The 24,963-nt window shown below is 28.9% G+C and overlaps 1 protein-coding gene across 2 annotated transcripts; it reads left to right on the top strand.

The window, feature by feature from the left end:
- Nucleotides 1-989: 989 nt before the first annotated feature.
- LOC109788236 (protein ZINC INDUCED FACILITATOR-LIKE 1) lies at nucleotides 990-18,503 on the top strand. Of its 2 annotated transcripts, none has more exons than XM_020346915.3 (18): nucleotides 990-1,144; nucleotides 1,281-1,461; nucleotides 1,747-1,787; nucleotides 4,060-4,120; nucleotides 4,211-4,313; nucleotides 4,641-4,743; nucleotides 4,832-4,885; nucleotides 4,971-5,033; nucleotides 6,051-6,100; nucleotides 6,585-6,660; nucleotides 12,553-12,735; nucleotides 13,044-13,131; nucleotides 16,037-16,122; nucleotides 16,216-16,323; nucleotides 16,486-16,530; nucleotides 16,634-16,722; nucleotides 17,738-17,781; nucleotides 18,202-18,503. In XM_020346915.3, the coding sequence occupies exons 2-18, from the start codon at nucleotides 1,311-1,313 to the stop codon at nucleotides 18,309-18,311; spliced, it is 1,455 nt and encodes a 484-aa protein (XP_020202504.1). In that variant the 5' UTR covers nucleotides 990-1,144; nucleotides 1,281-1,310; the 3' UTR covers nucleotides 18,312-18,503. The 2 variants fall into 2 exon arrangements, with proteins under 2 accessions (XP_020202504.1, XP_020202505.1); XM_020346916.3 differs by having other exon boundaries at nucleotides 1,011-1,144; nucleotides 1,284-1,461.
- Nucleotides 18,504-24,963: the final 6,460 nt, after the last annotated feature.

A 24,963-nucleotide genomic window follows, 5' to 3' on the forward strand; every position in this document is an offset into this window, starting at 1 on the left:
TGCTATTATTGAATATTTTAATGGATGACTGTACCTATAATAAATTTGTACAGCTGTTCCTAATGGTGATAATGTAGTATGTTTTTTTCCTAAACTTTTTAGACAGCTGTGCCGTCATTATGGGGTATTTCCCTCGTGGTCAGTAAAATATGATTGTCATTTGATTTTGACGTGTTGTGATCCAGAAAAGTTAGGGATGTAAGGATAATTCGTGAATCCGAATCCATTCAAATTAATTTAATGAATTTAATTTTTTTTTTTAATATTTAGATCAAATTCAATTTAACTTGATGAAAACTCAATATTATATAATATGAGTAATGAATTTTATATTTTCAAGTCATTATTCGATCTAACCTAATCATATATATTATTATTATTATTATTATTATTATATATTATAATAATAATAATAATATTTGAATAATTATTTATTTAAAATAATATTTACAGTCAATTTTACTTAATAATAAATTTTATATTTTAGATTGATATAACATTATAATAATATAGTATATTTATTTAAAATTTTATTTATATTATTATTTATTTTATAGGTTGATAATATAGAATTTATACTAATATATCAAATGATTTATATTTATTTTAAAATATTTAAATTTTTATAAAAATAAATAAATAAATATAATTATATTAAACTAATTAATCTAATTTTTAGGTTAAATTAAATTTTTTTAAAAATTGCATAAATTTAACCTAACTTATTCTATTAAATTTTAATTGGATCAAGTAACTAGTTTATTCATTAGATCTATCATTACAATTGGAAATTGATATTTTTATTAAAATTTCTTACCCGGGTGAGAGATATATGTAATAAACACATAAGTTTATAGTCTATCATCGATCTCTGCGTGATATATATATATAATTAATCTTAATTAAATCTTTGACTTTATAGTTGAGGAAGAGTAGTGATCTAAATCATACAATAATTTATTCTAGACATGATATTTGATAGTATATATATATATCACGTTTACGTATTGGTTTCAAAGATATACTTTCCAAAGACGGAAACTTCTTTGTTCACACATACCATATGCACTGATTAATTATTCTATAAATATTCTCATGTTCCTTCACATGGAGAGGAGAGCTGCAATTAGTGGGATCCAGAACTGTATGCTTCTGTGCTCCAACTTCGATTTATTTTTCTCACATTTCTTGCAACTATCAAAAGCATAGTATATGACATAACTTTCTCATTAGGCTTTATTTTTTGTTTTGTTTTTCTGTTGAATGTGGCACATATTAAGAAGGATTTTGAGAGGATATTGTGTGGAAACATGGAGGAGGACAATAACCTTGGACAGCCATTGTTGAAGAAAGTGTACCATGAGAACTGCCCAGGTTGTAAGGTGGATCAAGCCAAAGCCCTCAAAAAGGATGTTACCTTTAGAAATATCTTCAATATATGGATTGTGGTGTTATGCAGTGGTAAGTATTCAACTCTTATTATTTTCTTTTTTGTACAAATCCAACTTTTTTCTTTCACATTAATATTAAGACATCGCTTTAAACTAATTTGATCTAATGAATGGTAAATAAAATCTGATTAAATTTTTTTATTAAAATTTAAATTTTAATATTATATAAATTCGACCTTGAACTATATTAATTATTTTTGTCTTATTCTAAGATTTCAAAATCTTTTTCTTTGAATTCTCTTTTGTCAATATCTGATGAGAATGAGACTAATACTTTGTTTTTTGTTTTGTGCAGGTCTGCCAATATCATCTCTCTATCCTTTTCTTTATCTAATGGTGAGTTTCGTACATTACACATTTACATGATAACGCATATATACTCTGATATTTTTGTTTTATATTTGTGATTGCTTTGTATAAGTAAAATTATTTGTTTCAACTTTTAGGTTTTATTTTTTATTTATAATAATTGAAAATGCAGGCAAGAGTTTCATACCCCATTTGTTTGTGTTGTGTATCATTAATAGATTTTTAGCTATAATGAGATCCCATAAAATTGTAGGCCTGCAATATTATATGGGTGTTTGGTAAAATTAATTATCTTACAAGTTTAACGATTTAAGAGCCAAAAAAACAAAATTGGAAGCTTATAATTAGAAGTATTCAATAAAAATTTTAATATAAAATGACATAAAATAATTTTTATAATAAAATAATGAGAAGATAGACAAAAATATAAGTTTATTTTCATGGTAACGCGAATGATTGCCTTATTCGCACCGTGAATTGTGCATGCACTGTAGCATTATGTTTACTATATATAATTATATTATATATATATATATATATATATATATATATATATATAAATAAATAAAGGGATTCACTTTATATATATTTACTTTACTCAATAATTCATATTCTATATTAAATTTTAACAATTCAACCATTAAATTAGAAATTTTTAATACATAGTTCAAATTTAAAAATTTTAAAAGATTTGAAAATAATTTGATATTTCTTTTTATTAATTCAAATTAATTGACGGATATAATAAAAATATTTATATATTTATTTGAATTTATATAATAAAATATTATTTATTTTAAAAATTTTAAAAAATTTGTAAATTGATTTGATCTATATATTAAGAACTTTTAATTTAATGGTTAGATTATTGAAATTTAACAAATATCATGAATTATTAAGAAAAAGTAACTTTATCAAGAATTACTCTCATAGGAATTTGATCTCTCTTATTGTATAATTCCAAAATTCATATACTCTATTTTAGTAGATAATTGAAGAAGTTGATACCAACTTTTAATTGTTTTACTTGTCATGAAATATTAATCACTAAATTAAATAAAATGTGTTTATAGATATATTAGAAAAATGTTGCTAAAATATGATTAAATAATATTTGTAATATACTTTTGTGATATTTTATCAAATATAAGATAAGACTTATTTTACTTAAAAAAAATTAGCAACATTTTACATATTAATAACAACATTCTTAAAGATATTATTAAAGTGATATTTTGTAACATTTTAATAATGGGCTAAGTTTTGTAAACTTTATAAAATAATAAGTAATACTAATAAAAAAATATACTATCACTTATACATTAATTATGACTTTTTGTCCACAATTCTATTAAGGTTGAAGACTTTTTAAAATAAAAGGTGAGTCATGCAAAAACATCACTTAGGTATAAACAATGGTGATATCCCAAAGACTATTAATCATTTGTAGTATGCACAATAAAATTTAATCAGAAAATAAAAAAGGACAAAAGTAGGGGACTAGACTAAGACCCATAAGAGAAATTAGCAAAAATGAAAGAAAGGTGAATTACAACGATTCTTTAAAAAAAAAAAAAAAAAAAAACACCCCTTGAACAAATAGGAAGAATACCCAGACAAAATAAACTCTAAAAGAAAAGGCTAAGGGCATCCAGCTGATTAGCACATTGATTACCTTCCCTATAAATGTGTAAAAAAAAAAAAAACATATGGATGTCAACAACTAAAGACATTTATGCTATCTTTCTCTTAGAGGCCAAGGAATAATTTTTGCATTAGACAAAATCATATATATATATATGACAGTTTTTTTTTTTTACAATAAAATATCCTAAATAAGTCATTATTAAATATATATCACATATTAAAGTTTATTTATCTTAAATTTCATTCTATGGTTATATATACTTTTTATATGTTATTATTTTATTCGATGTGAGAATTTAATTTTAAAAAATAATTAGATATTAGAAAATATGTTCTTCATATATCATTTTTTTACTTGATATGAAATTTAATTTTTTTAAAAATAATTATAAAGAATAATATTTAAATAAAAAAAATTACTCTAAGTGATATTTATGAGAAAAAAAATCATAATAACTTATTAACTTAATTTATCTATAATAATATTTTAATAAATGTATGTATATATAAATGTGATTAAAAATATTAAACATAGTAGTGTAAAGAAATATTGGCTCATGATTTCCCTCTATTTCTGTTCCACCGAATATGCATCAAATACTCATGATGCAAAATTTAAGGTCAACATATATAATGAATAATCACTTTTCAGGTGAAGGATTTTAATATTGCAGAAAGTGAGGAAGATATCAGTTCCTATGCTGGTTATGTGGGTAAGATTATTTTGCGTATTTCTACTCTTTAGTGTGTTTTATCATCACCATTACTCCATATATATATTAATGACTGCAAAAATGTTGCAGGATCTGCATTCATGCTTGGTAGATGTGTGACATCTATATTCTGGGGAATAGTAGCTGATCGTTATGGTAGGAAACCAGTTGTGATTATAGGGACTTTCTCTGTGTAAGTATTATGTCAATGAGATAGATGCTTTCTTTTATGCTATATATTTCTTCCCACTAATTCACCAGACCTTTAACATTGAAAAAATAGTATAAAATAATTTATATTTTCACTTTTTAAATGTTATATTAATTATATTTTTATTTATTTTTTTTATAAATTATTCAAACACAACAATTAAAAATGATGTATTTATTAAAAGAATAAAATTGTATGAAAAAAATAATATATTTATTACTATTTTTAATCTGTATACAATCATTATTAGAAGGAAAAAGTATTCTACTGTATTTCCTAATAACAACAATGATGCTTATTTGATTTCAGCATCATTTTCAACGCACTGTTTGGCCTTAGCACTAATTTTTGGATGGCTGTTATTACAAGATTTCTTCTTGGAATTTTTAATGGTATACTGGGACCAATAAAGGTAGGTACCAATAAAAGATGCAAGTTCCAATTGGTGAACTTTAGGTAAGGGTATGCCATGATTTTCTTTATTAATTAATATTTAACAGGCCTATGCTTCTGAAATATTTCGAGAAGAATATCAAGCTCTAGGACTCTCAACCGTAAGTTTAACTTCATCACTATCATCTCTTGAAAGGACACACCTATATTCATCAAAATAATTTGTAGACTTATATATGATTTCAGGTTTGTGCTGCATGGGGAGTAGGATTAGTCTTTGGCCCAGCACTGGGAGGTTATTTGGCTCAGGTACTTTTGTTTTCTATTTGTTCCTTCCCAAGGTGAAATATATTAAAAAAAAAACAAGAATTTTTACAAAGGACAAAATGATTTATTAGTTACCATGCATATGTCCCCGAAAATATATAGTTTGAGATACAAAATTAGAAAAAGAAAAGGATAAATTTTAGAAACATTTATCCTATACTACTAGATTTTAATCCTTTAACAACATTTTCTTATTTATATTTGTTAAAATATTACTATATATTATATAAATGTTATTTTGTAATACTTTTTAAAAAAATGTCATTATAGATAGAGTAACATTTTTTATTTCAATATTATTCTTTCCAATTGTTTTCAAAATCAAAGTCCCATATCGAGTAAAAAAAATTTACATAAGTTATTTTGCAACATTTTTTTTAAAAATGTTACTATAATTGCTTCTAAAATTAAAGTCTCACACCGAGTCAAAAAAAAATATTTCTCTTATATCTAATTATAACCCATAATTAAAGTTTCACATCAAATAGATTAATGACTCATAAAGAGTATATATACTCGTATAGTTATATTTAAGATAAATGAAATTTGATATTCTATATATAATTAGTGGTGACTAGCTAAAAATTTCTTTCCCTAAAAACTTAAGAAATTCTTAGAAGTTTAAGAGACATATTAATATAATAATTGATAGTAATATTTAAATTAAAATTAATTATTATTTTATAAGATTAACAAAATCTTGACAACATCATTAAAATGTTACAAAAAATTATTAAAATATTATAAAAATACTACTTTGATAACATTTAAAAAATGTTACTTAATTATGCAAAAAATGTTACTAAAAGTCTTTAATAATATTGACTATATACAACATTTGATAATATGTTTTTAAAACAAATTAGCAGTATTTATACATAATTAAATAACATTGTTTAAATGTTGCTAAATATCATTAGTGTTGTAGTGCTACTATGTATATATATTCAACATATCATCTAACTTGTTTCTCTAATATTTTATGAATTTCTTTTTCAGCCAGTAGAAAAATACCCATATTTATTTTCAAAGGGCTCCTTTTGGGAAAGGTAAGTATATATTTTTGTGATATTATCTATCTGTAGGTATCAAACTTTTACAATTATAGATCTTAGTAATTTCTTTTTTACAAATGTCGAAACTAATCAATTGAAATACTGAATAATTTGATATTATTTTTATGATGATATATAGCAAAATTTACATTTGTTAGTTGATTATCTAGTAATATATATATATATATATATATATATATATATATATATATATATATATATATATATATATATATATATATATATATATCAAAATAGATGAAGTATCAATTAATAATGTTGTATTTGCATGAAATTTAATAAAGTTCGTATACTTTATAAAAACTTACAATTCAACTATTGATATTTTTAGAAAATTATTAAGTTATATAACTGTGAATTCTTGTAACAAATCTTTTGAATTATAGTAACAAATCTTTAATGTTCATCTTTGTTCATAATTAATTTCATTTGTCAACATATATAAATATCCTTGTAGGTTTCCCTATTTCTTGCCCTGTTTCGCAATATCAGCTGTTGCAATTTTAGTAGCCATCGCCTGCATTTGGCTTCCGGTATGTATGTTCAGCTAAACTATCTATTCAGTTTATAAAAATTTTCTTTCAAATTATTTATTTATTGAGACTTCTGTTAATTTCATAATTATGGTGGCATGACATAGTACCATTTTTTTTTTATGAGAAATAATAGAATATATTTTGGTTTGCTACTTGTTTCATCCATGATAATTAATTGTACAAACTTTATTTTTTCAAGTCTTTAAGTTCTTTTTAGTACTATTACTGTTAAAAAATTAGCATTGTTCCAGATGATGTTAGCATACTGCTGACATAACACTGACATATGTTACGGTTTATGTTTTGATCTCTAAATTTTAATATTTTTATATTGTAGACCTATATTAATTTAACTTTTATCTTTCGGCCCCTATTTAAAAACTACTCATTTTAATTTCTATATGAGCAATTTTTTTTAGGTTTTCCATATTTCTATCAATTCCTTCTCCTTTTTCTTCCTCCTCCTTCTTATCTCTCTTTTGTTTCCTTATTTTCTTAATTTATCCAACACTTTTTACCTCTTTTATTTTGTGAGGTTTAGGATTTAAAGTTTTGATATGCTTTTTTAGTCAAGATGAGATAACCTCCAAGTAACAATTTATGTTGAAAATCCTTGCAATGCAAGGACTTCTAAATCATGTTAATCTTATTATATATTATATCTAAAAATGTGAAAGCTTTCATTTAATTTGCTTTCTATATCATATAATGTATCTGCCACACATTGGAACCAAAGATCTCATCAAGTAGTAATGTGTAGCAAAACCATTTTTGTTTTCAAATTTCTAGTGCTTTAATAGTTAAAAATATTATTTATTTATTTATTAGTAGTTTTACCTTGTTCATATTAGTTTAGTGTAACACCCCACAAATATAATGTTTTAGTGACTACACTCTATGACACTTTACACAACTTCTGATTAATCAAAACCTTTTGTCAATCGAAACTCTCCATGTGTGGCCCTTTCTAAGATGTCCAACTATCTTTAGGATCAATAATTATTCCTACAAATTAACATAAGATTTTTCAATGTACTTTGTCCTTACTCACACACTTTTTGAAATTTCTCAAAAGGTCACGCATTTCTAAATTACTCCGAGTCAAGCATGTTTATCTATGAAATTCTTAAGTGATGAACTACCGAAAAGTAGATGCATCTTGTTAGTATATGTAGTACTAATTAATTCAAGTCATCATCAACAGCATAGTCTCACTACTATAAATATCTTGGACCCTTCTTGTTCTGGTGTGCCCGGGCTACAAGCCCACCACCTTTTGCTTAGTTCATTCACGAACCACATTGTATTAGGAGAGAGGATTTGCTCCAATCCCATTTGTAACACTCGTGAAGTCTCAACAAATGGATTCCACGATACTTCATATGACGATATTTCGCACAATTCCTTGTTAAATATTAGAATCCTTCATCATTCATAACCATTCATGAGTAGTTTTTTCTAAGATGTCCAACTGCTTATAAAACCAACAACTGCTCACAAACCAATACAAGACTTTTCAACGTGTTTGGTCTCCATCCAAACGTTTTCTTGAAAACTTTCCAAAATGTCACATATCCCTAAATTCCTTCATGTCAAACACACTTAATTATGGTGTTCTTAATTATGGTTTTTTGAGTTGATAATAATAATGTAACAAATTAATAAATTTATTTTAAAATTTAATTTGCATCATTGTTTGCTTTATAAGTTGATAACATAGAATTTGCAATAATGTATCAAATGATTTACATCTATTTTAAAATATTTAAATTTTTACAAAAATAAATAAATATAATTATGCTAACCTGATTAATCCAATCCAACCCAACCCGTTCGTCATTGGGTTGGGTTGAATTGGGTTTTAAAAAAAATTGCATAAATCCAACCCAACTCAACTCATTAAATTTTGATCGGGTCGGGTAATGAGTTTATCCAAACAAAATCCAACCCAACTCACTTACACCCCTAAGTGCATCTACACCCTATATTATCTTAAGGTCAAATTGAATTAGCTAATGTAATAAAAGGAGAACCCACAAAATAAAATGAAAATATGTTAATATGGACTAAACATAAAAATAAAAAGGGTTTGTCTATCTTGTGCTGCTTTTCACATGCTAAGAAGCATTAAATACTTATTTTTACCAACTTTTCAATTAAAAGACCTTGAAAAATACCAAAATTCTCTCTAATATTTAATCTCTCCTCCCATAAAAATTTGTTTTTCCTTAATATAAAACTATTTAATATCTCTTCCCACTATAAACTTTCTCCTTTTCTAAACTACTTCCTTATGTGATACCTTTCTACTCAAAAACATTTATTAGAAACATCATTAAGAAAATATGTTTAATTAGAAAAGATTATGCAAAAAAACTTTGTTATTACATAAAGAAAAATGGTAAATATGTTTTAATTAAAATCCTCCAAACAAAAAAGGAAATAAAAACAAATAAAAGCTCATAAACAAAGGCACAAATCGACCTTTTACAAAACATCAAAATAACAAAGAACATCATGAAATTATTCTAAGTCTAACCCATAAATAAAGAAAATGCTATAATGTCCCCTAACCTTGATGTCACACTATTATTAGAGTAAGACCCATGAATCGAACAAAAGCATCAAGCTTCATCTCCCGTATGTTCAACCTCATATACATGATCTACTCTTGCATGACATTTATCCCAAACAAGAAAAGCAACAAAACAAACACAAGAGGAGTGAGAATATATCTCACTCACATGTACAACACACATAACGTATAAAGGAAACATTTAACACATCATACTATCAGAATTTATATCTATACAAGTCATCTAGTCTTCAACATTCATCCCATTTCATTCAATGAATTAAGCTCAAAAATCATACACATCGTTATTTAAAGACTCATGCAACTCATGCTCCTAACTTTATATGAATGTGATACCAATCTCCAACATCTTCAAAATCCATTCCAATAAAATGTAGCGCCAAGAGCACATGGATTGGATCACCACATATTAGGTGACCCTTTCAATCTGCTCTCAACTAGGGCAGATCTATTAGGATCCAATTGAAGCATTACAACTAATCATGGTTACCCTTATACTTGTTAGGAGCTCCCTACCATAACACCCTCATGGTATAAGTAAAGGGCTAAAAATATTAATACATGAACTCTCACACAACATTATCAACACAACAACAATTCAATTATAGTGCCACACAATCAACTTGCCAGACCTCTCTGTCTGGATTTCTAGCGTTTGCCAGAATTTCAACCACCTCTACCTGGACTTAGTCATCTCATCATGATCATCATCCACCTCTACCTGGACTTAGTCATCTCATCATGATCATCATGATCATCATCATCATCATCATCATCATCATCATCATCATCATCATCATCATCATCTCTTATTCTTTTGTAAAAAGTATGACTTCTTTCATCATACTCTCTTCCTTTCCATCATTTTCCCTTATTATCACTCCATTTCTTTTATTCCTTTTAATTAATTACTCGTGGTTATTTTCTTTCTTTGTCATTTATTTCAATTTCTAATAATATCACTATCTCACAAGCTCTTTATATAATTGTTACTCTTATTTCTCATTAATAACGTGGCACCCAACAAGGATGGCTTGCACCTAACTCGGAGAGTTTAGGGCCTCTTTGTTGCGTTCACGCCCAAGGTGGCTATTTCCATGCCCAATGCTAAGTGATCAAGAAACTCTCTATCTTTTTCATGTCCAACATGGCTACTCCTATGCCCAACGATAAGGGAATAAGGACCCCTTTGATGTTCTTATAGTAAGTGTGATCCTAGTCACGCTTGAAACCATCCCTTTAAAAGTCTATGTTAAATCACGCTAGGTGAGCTCCCAATATAAAGAGGTTAGGAATAACTTCCTTATCTCTCTCATGTTCAATGTGACCCTCTCTATGCCTAGTGTGAAGAATTGTACTCACCATTCCCAACACTTTGAACGTGTGAACGACACCGTCGCAAATCTTGAACTTTGCAAAATATTGAACCTTGGGATTTAAGGTCTCCAAACCCATTTGAATTTGTCTTAAACATACAAAATGTGTCATTAAATCTCATTTAAAATCAACACTCAAATTGTGTGGGTATATGTCAAATAAATTTATACCACATATATTATATCTATAGTGACACTTTTTGTATGTCATTTTATGTAACATTTTTTGTAGTACTCCCAATATATGTAACATAGTAATCAACACTATGATTCATGAATTTCATGGCATCTATACTCATACATCAACAATCAACTCCAAGCAATATCAATCACATCAAAACGAATACAATTATTAATCTTACGAAGGTTTAGGGGTCGCCTCAATGCTCATGCCTCTTGTACATGCCCATAAGTGAGACATTTTCACTCCTCTTCTTACTATAGGTTACAACCTTTAAGGCACGGGCACACTCCCCTATCAATTTCTTAACTACTTTAGGCACTCTTTGGAGTTTTCCTTTATGTTTTCCTTTGTAGTATTTTATGGTTCACAACGGACGTGCAAACTAACTTTACCTCCTTTTTTTCGCTTATTTTTAATAAGCCTCTAAGTTGGACTCAAGAGTCCAACCCAAGGACTCCTCTAACCCACCACCTATTCTCTTATACTTTATTAAAAAAACTCTTTTATTTATATTATAAATTCAACTAAATAAGTTGATTAAGTTAAAAATATTATTTTCATTTAAACAACTTTATCAATGTTACACCTTATGCTTTTGTCATGGATTTTCTTTTAACTACTTTATTTGTTTTTAATTTTTAATTTATGTTCAGAACAAATACATGTGGTATCATAATATTTTATTTATACAACAATACATCTAAATTTTATGTATGATAATTGATTACATTCTTGTCTCACACAAGTTCATGAAATATTTGTTATCTGCTACAATTTTACCCAATATTATTATTGTTTAGGAGGAAAAATATAAATGATGACACTAAAATCTACACTAGCATATAAAAATTTAAGTTACGACTCTAAAATAAAAACAGGAAGAATCAAATGTCAGGTACGTTAACTTAATAGATAAAAGTAAGATTAAACTAAAAAATAACTAAACTTTAACACATAAAAAAATGATTTAAAAAAATATAGTTAAAGAAAAAAAAAAGAAAAGAAAAAACAGAAGAGAATGTGATAGGGGCGTGAGGAAGTGCAAAAAGAACAAAAATTTTCAAAAATAGAGAATGAACGATTAAGAAAAGGGGATGAGTTTTATATTAAGGAAAAATAACATTTTAGTAGGAAGAGAGATTAAATATATGAGTGAAAAATTGTGTTTTTGAATGCCCCTTAATTAAAAAGGTGGTAAAAGTGAGTATTAATTTAATGTTTGTTAACTTGTATAAAGTTGCAAAAGATAGAAAAACTCAAATAAAAAAATAAAATTACTCGTATAAGGACTGCAATGAGTAGTTTTTGAGTGTATAGACTTTAAGGTAAAATTGTGGGAGTATAGAGGTCAAAATATAAAATAATAAAAGTATAAGGACTTAAATTTAAAGTGCAACACATGTAAATGTACATCATCCACCATTAGTTAACTTTCTTTTAACAACAAATTAGTAGTTAAACTATATACTTTCTACCACATATATTTTATCTAACATTATATTGAATATACCGTAAATTTCATGTGATACAAACTAAATAAGTCGTGCTTCTTATTTAGTAAATTTTAATAATTATTTGCATCAATTTCAACTAAATAATAAGAAATATTAATAAAGAATGAGTTTTTAACAATTGTAGATCAACTTAGGTTTCTATCTCGTTACTTTATTTATTTTATTGTCTCTCTTGTCAACGAAATTAATTGTCTTTTAATATATGCAACAACATTGCAGGAGACACTGCATAACCACGATGTGGTAATTGACAACAACATTGAAGTTTTAGAAAATGGAAGTAGTTGGACTGACAAGGACAAGACGATCCAAAAAAATGAAAGTGTCTTTCTCAATTGGCCGTTAATGTCCTCGATCATTATTTATTGTATTTTTGCACTTCATGACATTGCTTATTCAGAGGTATTATTTCTATTTAAAGATGCTACTACTTTGACTTTCTCACATTTTTCTATATCTATTCGTCCAAATGTGCATCCATTTATCTTATCTTGCAAGGATTAATAATGTTTTATACTTCTTTTATTGCATTTGAGTGACACTTAGGTTGGGGACTTAAACTAACATGATATGTAATCGAAATTAGGGAGAGAGAACTGTGCGAATGAACATCGAAAAATATTGTGAAAAATCATGACTTATTTTAAAGCTTGATATCCATCCATTTGCCTATATATATAAAGCAAACACCATTGTACAATTTTTGTTAGGTTTTCTCATTATGGGCTGTGAGTCCTCAACGATTAGGAGGTTTAAACTTTACAACTAATCAAGTTGGTAATGTTCTCGCGATTTCAGGTATGTTTTTGATATTTGTGAAACTCTAGCACATAATTATGCATTAACGTGAGACTAGATGATAACTTTTACTAGACGTACCTTTCCTCTAAATTGGTCTTTGTTGAAACATGAAGTATATATAAAGTGCATACAGGAATATAAATAATAAAACTAGAATACATTCTATTAAAAAATATTGAGGAAAGTTCTAACTATCAACAAAATTAGCACAATATATATTTTTATTCAAATAAAAGGCCGTGATATAATAACAAAATAATAAGAGACCAAATTAAAAAAATGAATTTAAAACTAGATAAAATTTAATAGAGTTCAAGCAATGGAAGACAATCTACATTGATTCATTTCTTTCATAGACCATTTCACTTGATCTCGGATGTTTCTAGTTAATTTTATCGATCATTTAGTATGTTTGTCAAAATTTTAAGATAATAGAAGATTTGGTTATATCTTTTTATCCCTATAAAACACCTATTTTCATTTTGATTTTCATATAAAATATCAATTTATTTTTTAATCATTCATTTTTTTAATTAAATGCTACTTTTTCTTCATATCATTACTCTTATGATTAATATGAAGTGTTTTTTTTTTTACAACAACGACAAACTACTCAAATTCTTAATCACTAAGTTGAGTTAGTGGTGTAATATGAAATTATTATGATGTATAGATATAGAATAAAAAAATTACTATAACATTTATTTAATTTTTATATGTGATACTTGTTTTAGATTTGACTTTTACAATTACAAAAAATTATAATTAAATTATAATAATACAATAAAATATTTCTTTTAAGCTAGGATAAACAATTTATGATTACAAGTAATCCTTTGATGTCTATTTCATTTTAGGGATCATGCTTGTATAATGTACATAGTTTCTAAAATAAGGACATAAGGCTATGCCTTGATGTAATCCTATGACTTTAGTGAATTACTTAATCTCTTGTCTTGAAGTTTTCACACTAATAGTTATCCTACCAAAACCTTTCTTGTATGACCTAAATAATTCATGCAAACACCTTTATTTTTCAAAGTTTTCTACAACACTTCTCTTGACATTTGGTCATAAGAATTTTTTAAGTCAATAAAAATCATATATAAGTCTATTTGTTTTCTTAAGTACCTTTACATCGGCCCATGTAAAAGATAAAAGGCTTTTGTAGTATACCTTCCTAGCACTAAACCAATTTGATTGTTCACAATCTTCATTTATTTTTTTAATCTATGTTTAATCTCATTTTGTCATAATTTCACAATGTTACTAACTAGTTGTGTATCTATGTAGTTTGTGTAACTCTGAATACCTCCATTGTTTACAAGATACCTTGTTTTTCTACACACTTTCAAACTTCAATATGAATACCATCTAGACCGACATCTTTACCATCTTTGTCCATTAAATGATTTATTTACATCTTAAATTTGAATTCTATAGTGGATTGAGCAAAATTAACAACACTAAACTGAATTGGTAGTTAACTAAACTAAATTAAATTGAAAAACACTGAACTATTTTCGATTGAAAACTAAACTGAACCATCTTATAGTTCAGTTTTAACAAACCAAACTTATAAAATTACAGTTCAATGCATAGAACTAATTGTAATTATTTTTTCAATTTTGCTTGTGGAGGCTCTTAAAAAACTAAACTGAACCATCTATAGTTCAGTTTTAACAAACCAAACTTATAAAATTACAGTTCAATGCATAGAACTAATTGTAATTATTTTTACAACAACGACAAACTACTCGAAATGAGATTGAAACCCCAACAAGTGACAATGAACATGAGAATGAACAAATAAAATTGTTCAGCACAATTAGGATAGTGCAGTTTAATTAAAGGAATGAAAAAAGTTCAATTCAAAGCAACAAAACAATTTAGCTAGTTAACATTACAATTTAGTTCAAACTTTTATAGTAAAATTTAGTTAATTCACATTACAATTTAGTTTAAACTTTTCTAGTGCAATACAGTTTAGTTCAATCAAATAAAAAATAATTCAATATGCTTAAATTGATTTTCAATTTACTTCAACTTTCCTAAACACTTTTTCAATTTAATTTTTATAAGTTCCCTTCAATACAGTCTGCTTTGTACACCCTTAATTCTATAGTAGTATGCCAAAATTTAGATTGTGTTTCACTCATAGATTTCCTTATCTGATTTCCTACATTCATATACTTTTCAACATTATTACTCCCTATGTAAGACTTTAAAGTACTTTTGTGTGTGTTTTTTCCTTGTCTTAAACTCTTTCATTCCACTGCCAATTTGTGTTACTTATTTATTAGCACAAATCATTTTGATTTACTTAAGACTACTTTAGGAACCTTCATAATCTTCTTAGACATCTCATTTTAAAAGAGGTTAACCTTGTTGTATTAGCTTTGTCCCATAATTATTCTTAAAAGTCAAACATTTATCTCCTTTAAACTGCCACCACTTGATTCTTGGATTCATAACTTTTCATTTTAAATTTAAAATATATCTATGGTTCATGAAAATATAATAGTTTTTAAATTACATATTTAAATTTTATTCATATATAGTTCTTAAAATATTATAAATTCATGTACTATTAATATCTTGTACGGGTTATTAGTAGTCTTGAGCAAAAGACTAAACACGCATTATTTTGGTTAAACAAATGGACTAAAAAATGAATGAATTTTTAATAGGGGTTAAAACTAAAACATGACATAAATTTAAGACCACAAGAATATTTCAACAATGATTTTGATTATTTTAGGGCATTAGTTATTGATAAAATATGATTACACTTTAGCTGTATAAAATTTATTCTCATGATTTGCATCACAATGAAGACATACAATTTTTGTGACTTAATTAATATATATGGTACTTAATTATTATCTTTTCAACTTATTAGGTTTTGCTATTATAATCTTTCAACTTGGACTATACCAATCGATACAAAAAGTTTGTAGTCCTGTTAACCTTACTCGCATCACAGCGGTTAGTTCTCACTTTTTCTAACAATAATTTCAATTAATCCAATATTTTATTATTTATTTTCAAATATGTATTAATTTGACATCATATAAATAGGTGTTATCCATACCCGTCTTGCAAAGCTACCCCTTCATGACAATGTTGTCAGGCTTCTCACTGTACATAGCAATATGTATTGCTTCCATTTTAAACAACGTGATGATTGTAAGTAAATCTCTTTCTGTCTCTTCACACATAATCAATCATATTAAGAGCATAACATAATTAAGTTTGCTTCATTAAATCTCGATTGATCGATTTAATTCACTAAATAAAATGTTATCTTCGTTAAAATTTTCTGATCATATTTTTTTGCTTGACATATAGGAGATAGTTTCAACTGGTTTGTTGCTTTTACAAAATAGAGCGGTGGTAAGGTTTTGGGTTCTATTTTTAATTTTAAATTTCCCCATATTCTTTTAATTTTATAATTTGATTGTAACATTTATGGTATAATTATATGGAAATTAAATAGGAGCAACATCAAAGGGGAATAGCCAATGGCATTTCTATGACTGCTATGTCAGCATTCAAAGTAATTGGTCCAACTGCAGGTGGTGCAATGTGAGTATCTCTTCAATATTATTTGACCTTTAATTTGACTTATAAGTTAGGTTCTAAATAAGATTATGAATCTTCATAGCAAATCGATATTAAAATGAGACTTTCTAAAATTTTGTATTATACACTTTGATTTCTTTTATATTTCTAGGAATAATTAGTACATAATATTGGTAGTTAACACTTTACTTAAGTCTTTAAGGTTTTATTACTAGCAAATTATTCACAAACCATGTATATCAGTTTGAAAATAATCTCTATGAATTAATAAAATTAATTTGTAGTGATTATTCTTCAAACACATCTTCCCTCGATCTCAAATAACATGGTGGCTAAAGTAATAAGATGTAGGAGAATAGGACTTAATTTTAGAAAAATTTCAATGCAAAAACACCACATATCAATATATCATTGATTCTTTTACGAATCTTCAAACAACTTAGTTGTCCATTAAGTTGAACGACAAAAACTACCTATTATGGAATCAACAAGTTGAAGTAGCAAAAGTAGCAATTATTAAGCATAAATTGCACCAAGACCTTCCAAACTTTCTAGGGTGGGGAATAATGTTCACTCACACAACACTTTTCTACTCTTAGTTTTGTTAATAGACTCATGCTTCAATACATCTCATTAGATCGACTCTATCAAAGGTAAATAAATAAATAAATAAATAAATATATATATATATATATATTTATTTATTTATATCTATATATATTCCATGTGTCTATGCCTTACTAGTTTGGGGACTATTCTTTACGATTATATGCTTGCCAAACCCCATTAACTATTGCTATATTATTAACTATTTCTGGTAAGTTCATTGGCTCATTTAAAAATTTAGTATTGTAAGAATAAGATATGTCAATTAAAGGAAATTATGTTCTATAATTTCTATTCAACTTACTAAAATATTTTGTTCAAAGGAAAATACATTAATTACAAATGCTTTACAAATATAATGATGTGTTATAAATTATAGTCAATTTTCTTATTTTGCTCATGGCCAATGCAGATTAACATTGTCACAAAAACGGTTAAATGCTTCTTTCCTCCCAGGTACAATTAATGTTCAACTAATTTATGCATATTCATTTTTATTTTGTAATTTGAAGTTTGACATTTTAAGTCAATGTTAGTTACACTTAAATTTTGAGCAATTGTATCCTTTCAAGAAAAAATTTCTTAAGAAAATGATTATTAACTTTTTCAAAACAAGTTGATCAGTCTAGTATATATTTAATATAATTGGTAATGTTTTGACTCAAGTCTTGTCTTTTAATGGCATAAATATTTGTTGCCCTGAATTGAGTAAACGAATTAAGATAATAAAACTTTTGCATGACATGCAAACTCGCTTGTTCAACACATTTTATAGTTATGCTTTTATTTTGGTGGAGAGGATGATTATGTTTTTCAAACATGTTTTTTAATTATTAGTTGTAATTAAACTGATCACTATTATGCATTCATATGCAGGCACCCATTTGGTCTTCTCTTTTCTTAATGTTGTTGAAGGACTTGGAGTGTTGTTGATGTTCAAACCATTCCTAAGTATAAAGAAATCACCCTTAGAACTATTAAAATGATATTAATAAATTTTGCATGAAGGGTGAGACATCTCAAGTTCAATTCAATGCATATAGATGTTGAGATTACAATAATGATGGTTGTTTTCAATGAAAATTAGGGAAGTAAACAATGTACCGAAGTTGGTAAACTTACTAGGTAAGCCAACTATCAATACTTACATCTTTATCAAGTGGAGTATATTTGGCCAATCCTTTTTACAATTATGAACGAATGCTTGGCATGCTTGTTGGTTATTTATTACATTCGTGCTTAACCTTAAATATTATATACAAAAAAAAACATATACCAAAAAAATTCATGAATAATAATAATAATAATAATAATAATAATAATAATTATTATTATTATTATTATTATTATTATTATTATTATTATTTTACCAATATAAGGCCTAATGCCAAAATAGACGACAACTAACACCTAAAAGCAGTCATGAGATCATTCATTTATCAACAAGGGAAGACTAATGAAGTTGGTAGGATCAGGAGTCATCAAAATAATCAGTTATAAAAAGAGATTATAATTATAATTAATCGGTTTTAAAATAATTAGTTATTTAAAAATTGTTTATAAAAATTAATTATATATTAAGTGGTTATTACCTATAACTATTTTTTTATAACTGATTTTTGTACTCGATTTGGTCCCTACATTATACGGCATAGTTACTAGTAGTGAAAAATACCTCACTTAAGAATATAGACATACAAATACTAGACCATGTATTATACTACGTGCATATAAAGGAAATCAACTAAATAAATAAGTGTAATATAAAATACATTAATTCAGTAAATGTAAAATATACATTTTAAGTTGTCGGTTAAGCAACTACAATGGTCTATACAAATCTATCACTATCGAGTAGTCAACAAAATATCCTCCAAGTCATACACCTCTAAGTGGCCTCCACAACAACATTCCAATTTTATCCTTGCCATGCTCTCATACCACACGTATGATCATCGCATTCCACACTATATGGAAACACATAAGGGTAAGTTAGAGTAAAAGGGAAACAACATATATGCAACATAACAACATCACATCATCATTTCATCTTCAGCAACACAACAACAGTGCATCACAATATACAACATAGATCAAAACAACAACTTTATATTCAACATAGCAACACATTTCATCACAATTAAACATAACATATGAACAACATAATCGACTCAGCACATCATATGTTCAACACAACAACTATATGCGTCATCATACATTTTAACTAGGAGATCTCCTATAACACAAGGTAAGTAATTTAAGTGGTTTGGCCCTATCGAACAGACAATACAAGGTAATCTTTTTATGTTTGTTAAATCAATAGCAAATTGGATAAAAATCTACAACACAACAACTCCATTTCTCGGATGTCACCACTTAAACAAGGAAGTATAGTACTACTGTCAGGATAGAACAGTTAGGTACAGACTTAGTACAACATTAGCTAACGTAACTAAGCCTCCTATGGGATTAGCTCACCGACTATTCTCCAAATACTAGAGTCTTTTGATACTCGATTAGAAACTAAGTTCATGACATCGTATTTTACTCGGTTGGTCACTTATAATTAGTGTAGCTCGATCTGCCGCTATAGTCGCTTCATACATGTGTGCCTCAACCTTACACACACATGACACCAATACAAAGTCCTTTCTAGGATTTATCTATTAAGCTCAGGCACACTAGGAATGCACAACCTATGCTTAAATCTCAACACTCCATCCACTCCAACTCTAAACACACTTTGCACACCTTGATTCAACCTCTCTACTTGACTCGATTAGAAAGGACTTTGTATCCATCCAAGAGCCACTAAGATGTACCAAGACCTTAAGAAGATGTTTTGGTGGCCTAAGATGAAGAGGGAAGTAGAGAAATTTGTGTATGCTTGCCTAGTATGTCAGAAAGCTAAGGTAGAACACCAAAGAGCTTCCGGTTTGTTACAACCTTTAGACGTGCCTGTGTGGAAATGGGATAACATCTCTATAGATTTTGTAGTTGGGTTACTTAGGACAGTGAAGAACTTGGATGCCGTATGGGTCATTGTGGATAACTTGACTAAATCTGCCCATTTTATTCCCATTAATATTAGCTACCCTTTAAAGAGATTAACTAAGTTGTACATAGAGGAGATTGTGAGATTGCATGGTGTCCTTACTAGTATAGTGTCTGATAGAGATTATAGGTTCACCTCTAGATTTTAGGAGAGCTTGCATGCGGCTTTAGGCACTAATTAAGCTTAGATTGACCTCAGCCTACCATCCCCAAACAGATGGCTAAACTGAAAGAACCATACAATCTTTGGAAGACTTGTTGAGGGCTTGCATCTTAGAGCATGGGGGTAGTTGGGATAGTTTCCTACCTTTGATAGAGTTTACCTACAATAATAGCTACCATTCTAGTTTTGGGATGGCACCCTATGAGGCTTTGTATGGTAGAAGATGTAGGACCCCCATATGTTGGGTAGAGCCTAGAGAGAATGTCATATTAGGACCTGAGATCGTTCAACAGACCACTAAACAGGTCAGGATGATCCAAGAAAGGATGAGAGCAACCCAGAGTAGACAAAAGAGCTATAGTGAAAAGAGAAGGAAAGACCTTGAGTTTAAAGAAGGTGGTCATGTATTCCTTAAAGTCACTCCTTGAACTGGAGTAGGTAGAGTACTGAAATCTCATAAGCTTACTTCACGTTTCATCGGTCTTTACCAAATTCTTAAGAAAATTGGTAATGTAGCCTATCAGATTGCTTTACCTCCATCTCTTTCAAACCTCTATAGTGTCTTCTATGTTTCCCAACTCAGAAAGTATGTTCATGATCCTTCCCACATCATTCAGTCTAACAACATTCAGTTGAAGGATAATCTCACCTATGAAACGGTCCCTCTGAGGATTGATGACAAGAGGGTAAAACAGTTGAGAAGAAAGGAAATCCCTTTAGTTAAGGTCTTTTGGGGAGGAAATATTGAAGAAAGTGCTACATGGGAATTAGAAAGCAAGATGTGAGGAGTCTACCCTTTTCTATTTTCAGGTAAATTTCGGGGACGAAATTTCAAAAAGGGGGGAGAGTTGTAACACCCTGATTTTTCATAAATTATATGAAAGTATTTTAGAAATTATTTTGACATTTAGTAGCCCAGAACGGGCCGTTCCTAAACTGGAATGGGCCGTTCTAAACTACTAAAATGGCCTATAACCCTAGTTGGGAACAGACCATTCTGGTTTAAGAATAGGTCGTTCCAAACATAGCCATTATGTGTTAAAACTCAACCCTAGAATGGGTCATTCTGGTTTAAGAACGGCCGTTCTAGATGTGAATTTTACACATGACGAATGAGTCCAGAACAGGCTTTTCTGGCCACTCCTGAGGTCTATAAATAGCACACTCTAGCACTACCAAATGCACATTTTTCACTTTTGACTTCTTTTTCTTCTACACTCTCTAAAGACCAAGGGAAACCCAGAGGAGGAGACTAGCAAGATCCTGCTTTAGCTTTATCTTCTACTTATCTGGGTAAGGGGGGAGTGAGAAACCTCGCTCAGAGGATGGGAATAATTGTTGGGTAGTAGGATTGGCCCCCAATCCCTTACCTAATGCATGCTTCTAGCAATAGGAAAAATATGAATGTTTTTTGTTTTACTTTCTGAATGTCTCGTTGTGTTTCTTGTGTGATGTTGAGTGTAAAGATGTGTTTAATTTCAAAAATAGATAAGTTTTGATATGAATTAGAGTTCTATATGAGTTCTTGAGAGAATCCTATGAGAAATAGTAAAAATATGAATGTTTTCTATTTTGCTTTCTGAATGTCTCATTGTGTCCCTTGTGTGATGTTGAGTGTAAAGATGTGTTTAATTTCAAAAAATAGATAAGTTTTGATATGAATTAGAGTGCTCTGTGGGTTCGTGATAGAACCCTGTGAGAAACAGAAAAAATGTGAATGTTTTCTGTTTTGCTTTCTGATTCTTTTGTTGTGTTCCTTGTTGAGAGATGTATGAATATGTGATTAATTTTGAAAATAGACAAGTTTTGATATGAATTAGAGTGCTATGTGGGTTCTTGTGGGAAACCCTGTGAAGTAAAATTAGGAATATGATCTTTGGATGATTTTGAGGCAATATATGTAAAATTGATGATGGCTTCATGTTTTGGATAATTACTTGGTATGATTTATGTACTATTTTGACGTATATAACTACGAGAAGTTTCTTGTATGAGTCTATGTGAATATGATGTGAGAATGTAAAAGGTGAACATATGATCTGTATGATATTGTTAAATAATGCAACATGAAATATGATGAGACGTGACAAGTGAAGTGTTGAGTCAATGAAATCGTGAATGTGTGACAAGCATCATGTGCATATATGAGCTAACAAGGTGTACCTTGGGTCACCAAGTGATGTAACAAGCTAACAAGGTGTACCTTATGTCACCAATGATGTAACAAGCTAACAAGGTGTACCTTGGGTCACCAGTGATGTAACAAGCTAACAAGATGTACATTGGGTCACCAAGTGATGTAACAACCTAACAAGGTGTACCTTGGGTCACCAGTGATGTATCAAGCTAACAAGGTGTACCTTGGGTCACCAAGTGATGTAACAAGCTAACAAGGTGTACCTTGAGTCACCAGTGATGAAATATGAGAAATGTAATTATGAGACATGTGACTGGCACCACATGCATTTATGAGTCGAGTCCATGACACCATTGCATGATGAATAATTGTGCATGTGTTACTATTGTATGTACAATTTGAATTTGTACCTGAATAATGTGTAGCTATGGCTGTGATTGTTATGATTTGTGTGTCTGTTGCCTAACTATTATTTTTACACCTGAAAATCGAGTGAGATGTTTCTCACTCCCTTGTTGTTCTTTGTATTTGTTTAAATTGTATTGCAGGTGATCATCATCATGAGGATGTTAGTGATGAGGCTTAAGCTTCAGTTGGGCACACTATGATAGGATATGTGACATCGGGGTGTAGTTAGGACTAGTTTAGGATCTTGTTTCCATTGAACTATTTGAAAACTCAATTTTATTCCTTTGTAATTTCAGTGACATGTTATTTGGATTAAGTTTATGAATGTGAACTCTTTACCCTTATGTGGTTAGAGATTTGGTTTTTAATGATGAAGAATTTTATTTTTATAATTATTGTATATGTATGTTGGGGTAGAGGGTGTCACACACGCAACTTTGCATCTCACAACTCAATCATCATAACTCATATTCAACTCTATAACCAACAAACATCACAACAACATATTTTATATTCGACTCAACTACACAACAAACATACAACTTAGTTAACACAAATTTCATAACTCATCTACTTCTCAACTATCAACTCACAATAAGATCATCACATACTATTTCATCAATACAACTTATTCAACATATATTCATGCAACAACTTAAACATCAAGCATCCGACACTTCATCAATCTCAACATCATCTTCAACAACTAACGCCCGACACTACACAACCAATGGCTGGTGTTATCCAGGTAGGGAGCTCACTGCCTCACCTACGCTCAATGCTACATAATCTGTGATTAATGTGGCTAAGGAAGAAGCTCCTAAGACCTTACGCCTGACGTGGTAAAACACCATGCCCAACCCCATCTTAGGCGGAGAGTCTCTACTTGACTCTCGCCAAATGTCATCACCTCAACACCTGAAGAAATCTAGACAAAGAGCTTTGGCATGAGCTCATTGGGCGCCACTCAACTTTAGGTCTAGCATCACCAAGTCAAAGAGCTCTTAGGACTCCCGTGCCTAATGCCATTCAACCATGCCTAACGCCTTTCTAACTTGACATGAGTGTTTGGTGTAGAAAGCCTCAAGTTAGAACAACATCCAACACTCTGAAGGTGTTCTTGGCACAACATCATAATTCTCTCTCAAATTAACTCATCTCGCTTGCTTAGATTCTCTCGTGGCGCACCCCACCACCACCGTTCAAGTCGACGTTGTTCACATCGGCATGCCCCACCATCGTTGCATTTTCGCCTCCAAGGCCAGCAAGAACAAACCACGCAATCTCAACAAGAACGAACCTCTTGCGACGTGCCCCACCACCATCTTTGAGACTGACATTGTTCAAGTCGGCACGCTCCACCACCGTTTAGTTCTAGCATCTAAAGTTGGCACACCCCACCACCATTAACATTAACTCTATTCACTCTACGAAAGGTACTTAATTTTTTTCCTCTCTTGCTCTCATGGTACCACAAACAATTTGATTTTTTAATTTTTTTGTGTTCTTCAAATGTTTATTTTTTATTAGGTTTTTCAACAAATAATTTGAGATTTTCTGTTCATTATTGATTTTCGTGGTTGATTAAAATCCTTTTATGTTTATTTTTACTTATTATTTGGATTGGATGTTGAGTTTGATGAGTGTTTTAGTTGGTTTATGAAGTTAATTTGGTTTTTGAACCACTTATTTGAATTGGAGGCTTGTTGTGAAATAAGGTAAACTTTGATATGAACTATGCAGAGTTAGACTTTTAAGATCGGTTGTAGCATAATTGATCTTAAAAGTTATAAGATCGATTATTCCATAACCGATCTTAAAAGTCTCACTTTAAAGATCGTCTCTTTTAAGAAATCGATTTAAAAGTTAAAAATAA

This window comes from Cajanus cajan, chromosome 10, assembly GCF_000230855.2.
Source record: "Cajanus cajan strain Asha chromosome 10, NIPB_CcT2T_4, whole genome shotgun sequence".
In the NCBI taxonomy this organism is placed as follows: domain Eukaryota; kingdom Viridiplantae; phylum Streptophyta; class Magnoliopsida; order Fabales; family Fabaceae; genus Cajanus; species Cajanus cajan.

Coding starts and splice junctions, on each gene's coding strand:
- LOC109788236 (XM_020346915.3), top strand. CDS start 1,311: ATGGAGGAGGACAATAACCTTGGACAGCCATTGTTGAAGAAAGTGTAC. Junction 6,101..6,584: donor AAGGGCTCCTTTTGGGAAAG/GTAAGTATATAT, acceptor ATATCCTTGTAG/GTTTCCCTATTTCTTGCCCT. Junction 17,782..18,201: donor AAATGCTTCTTTCCTCCCAG/GTACAATTAATG, acceptor ATTCATATGCAG/GCACCCATTTGGTCTTCTCT.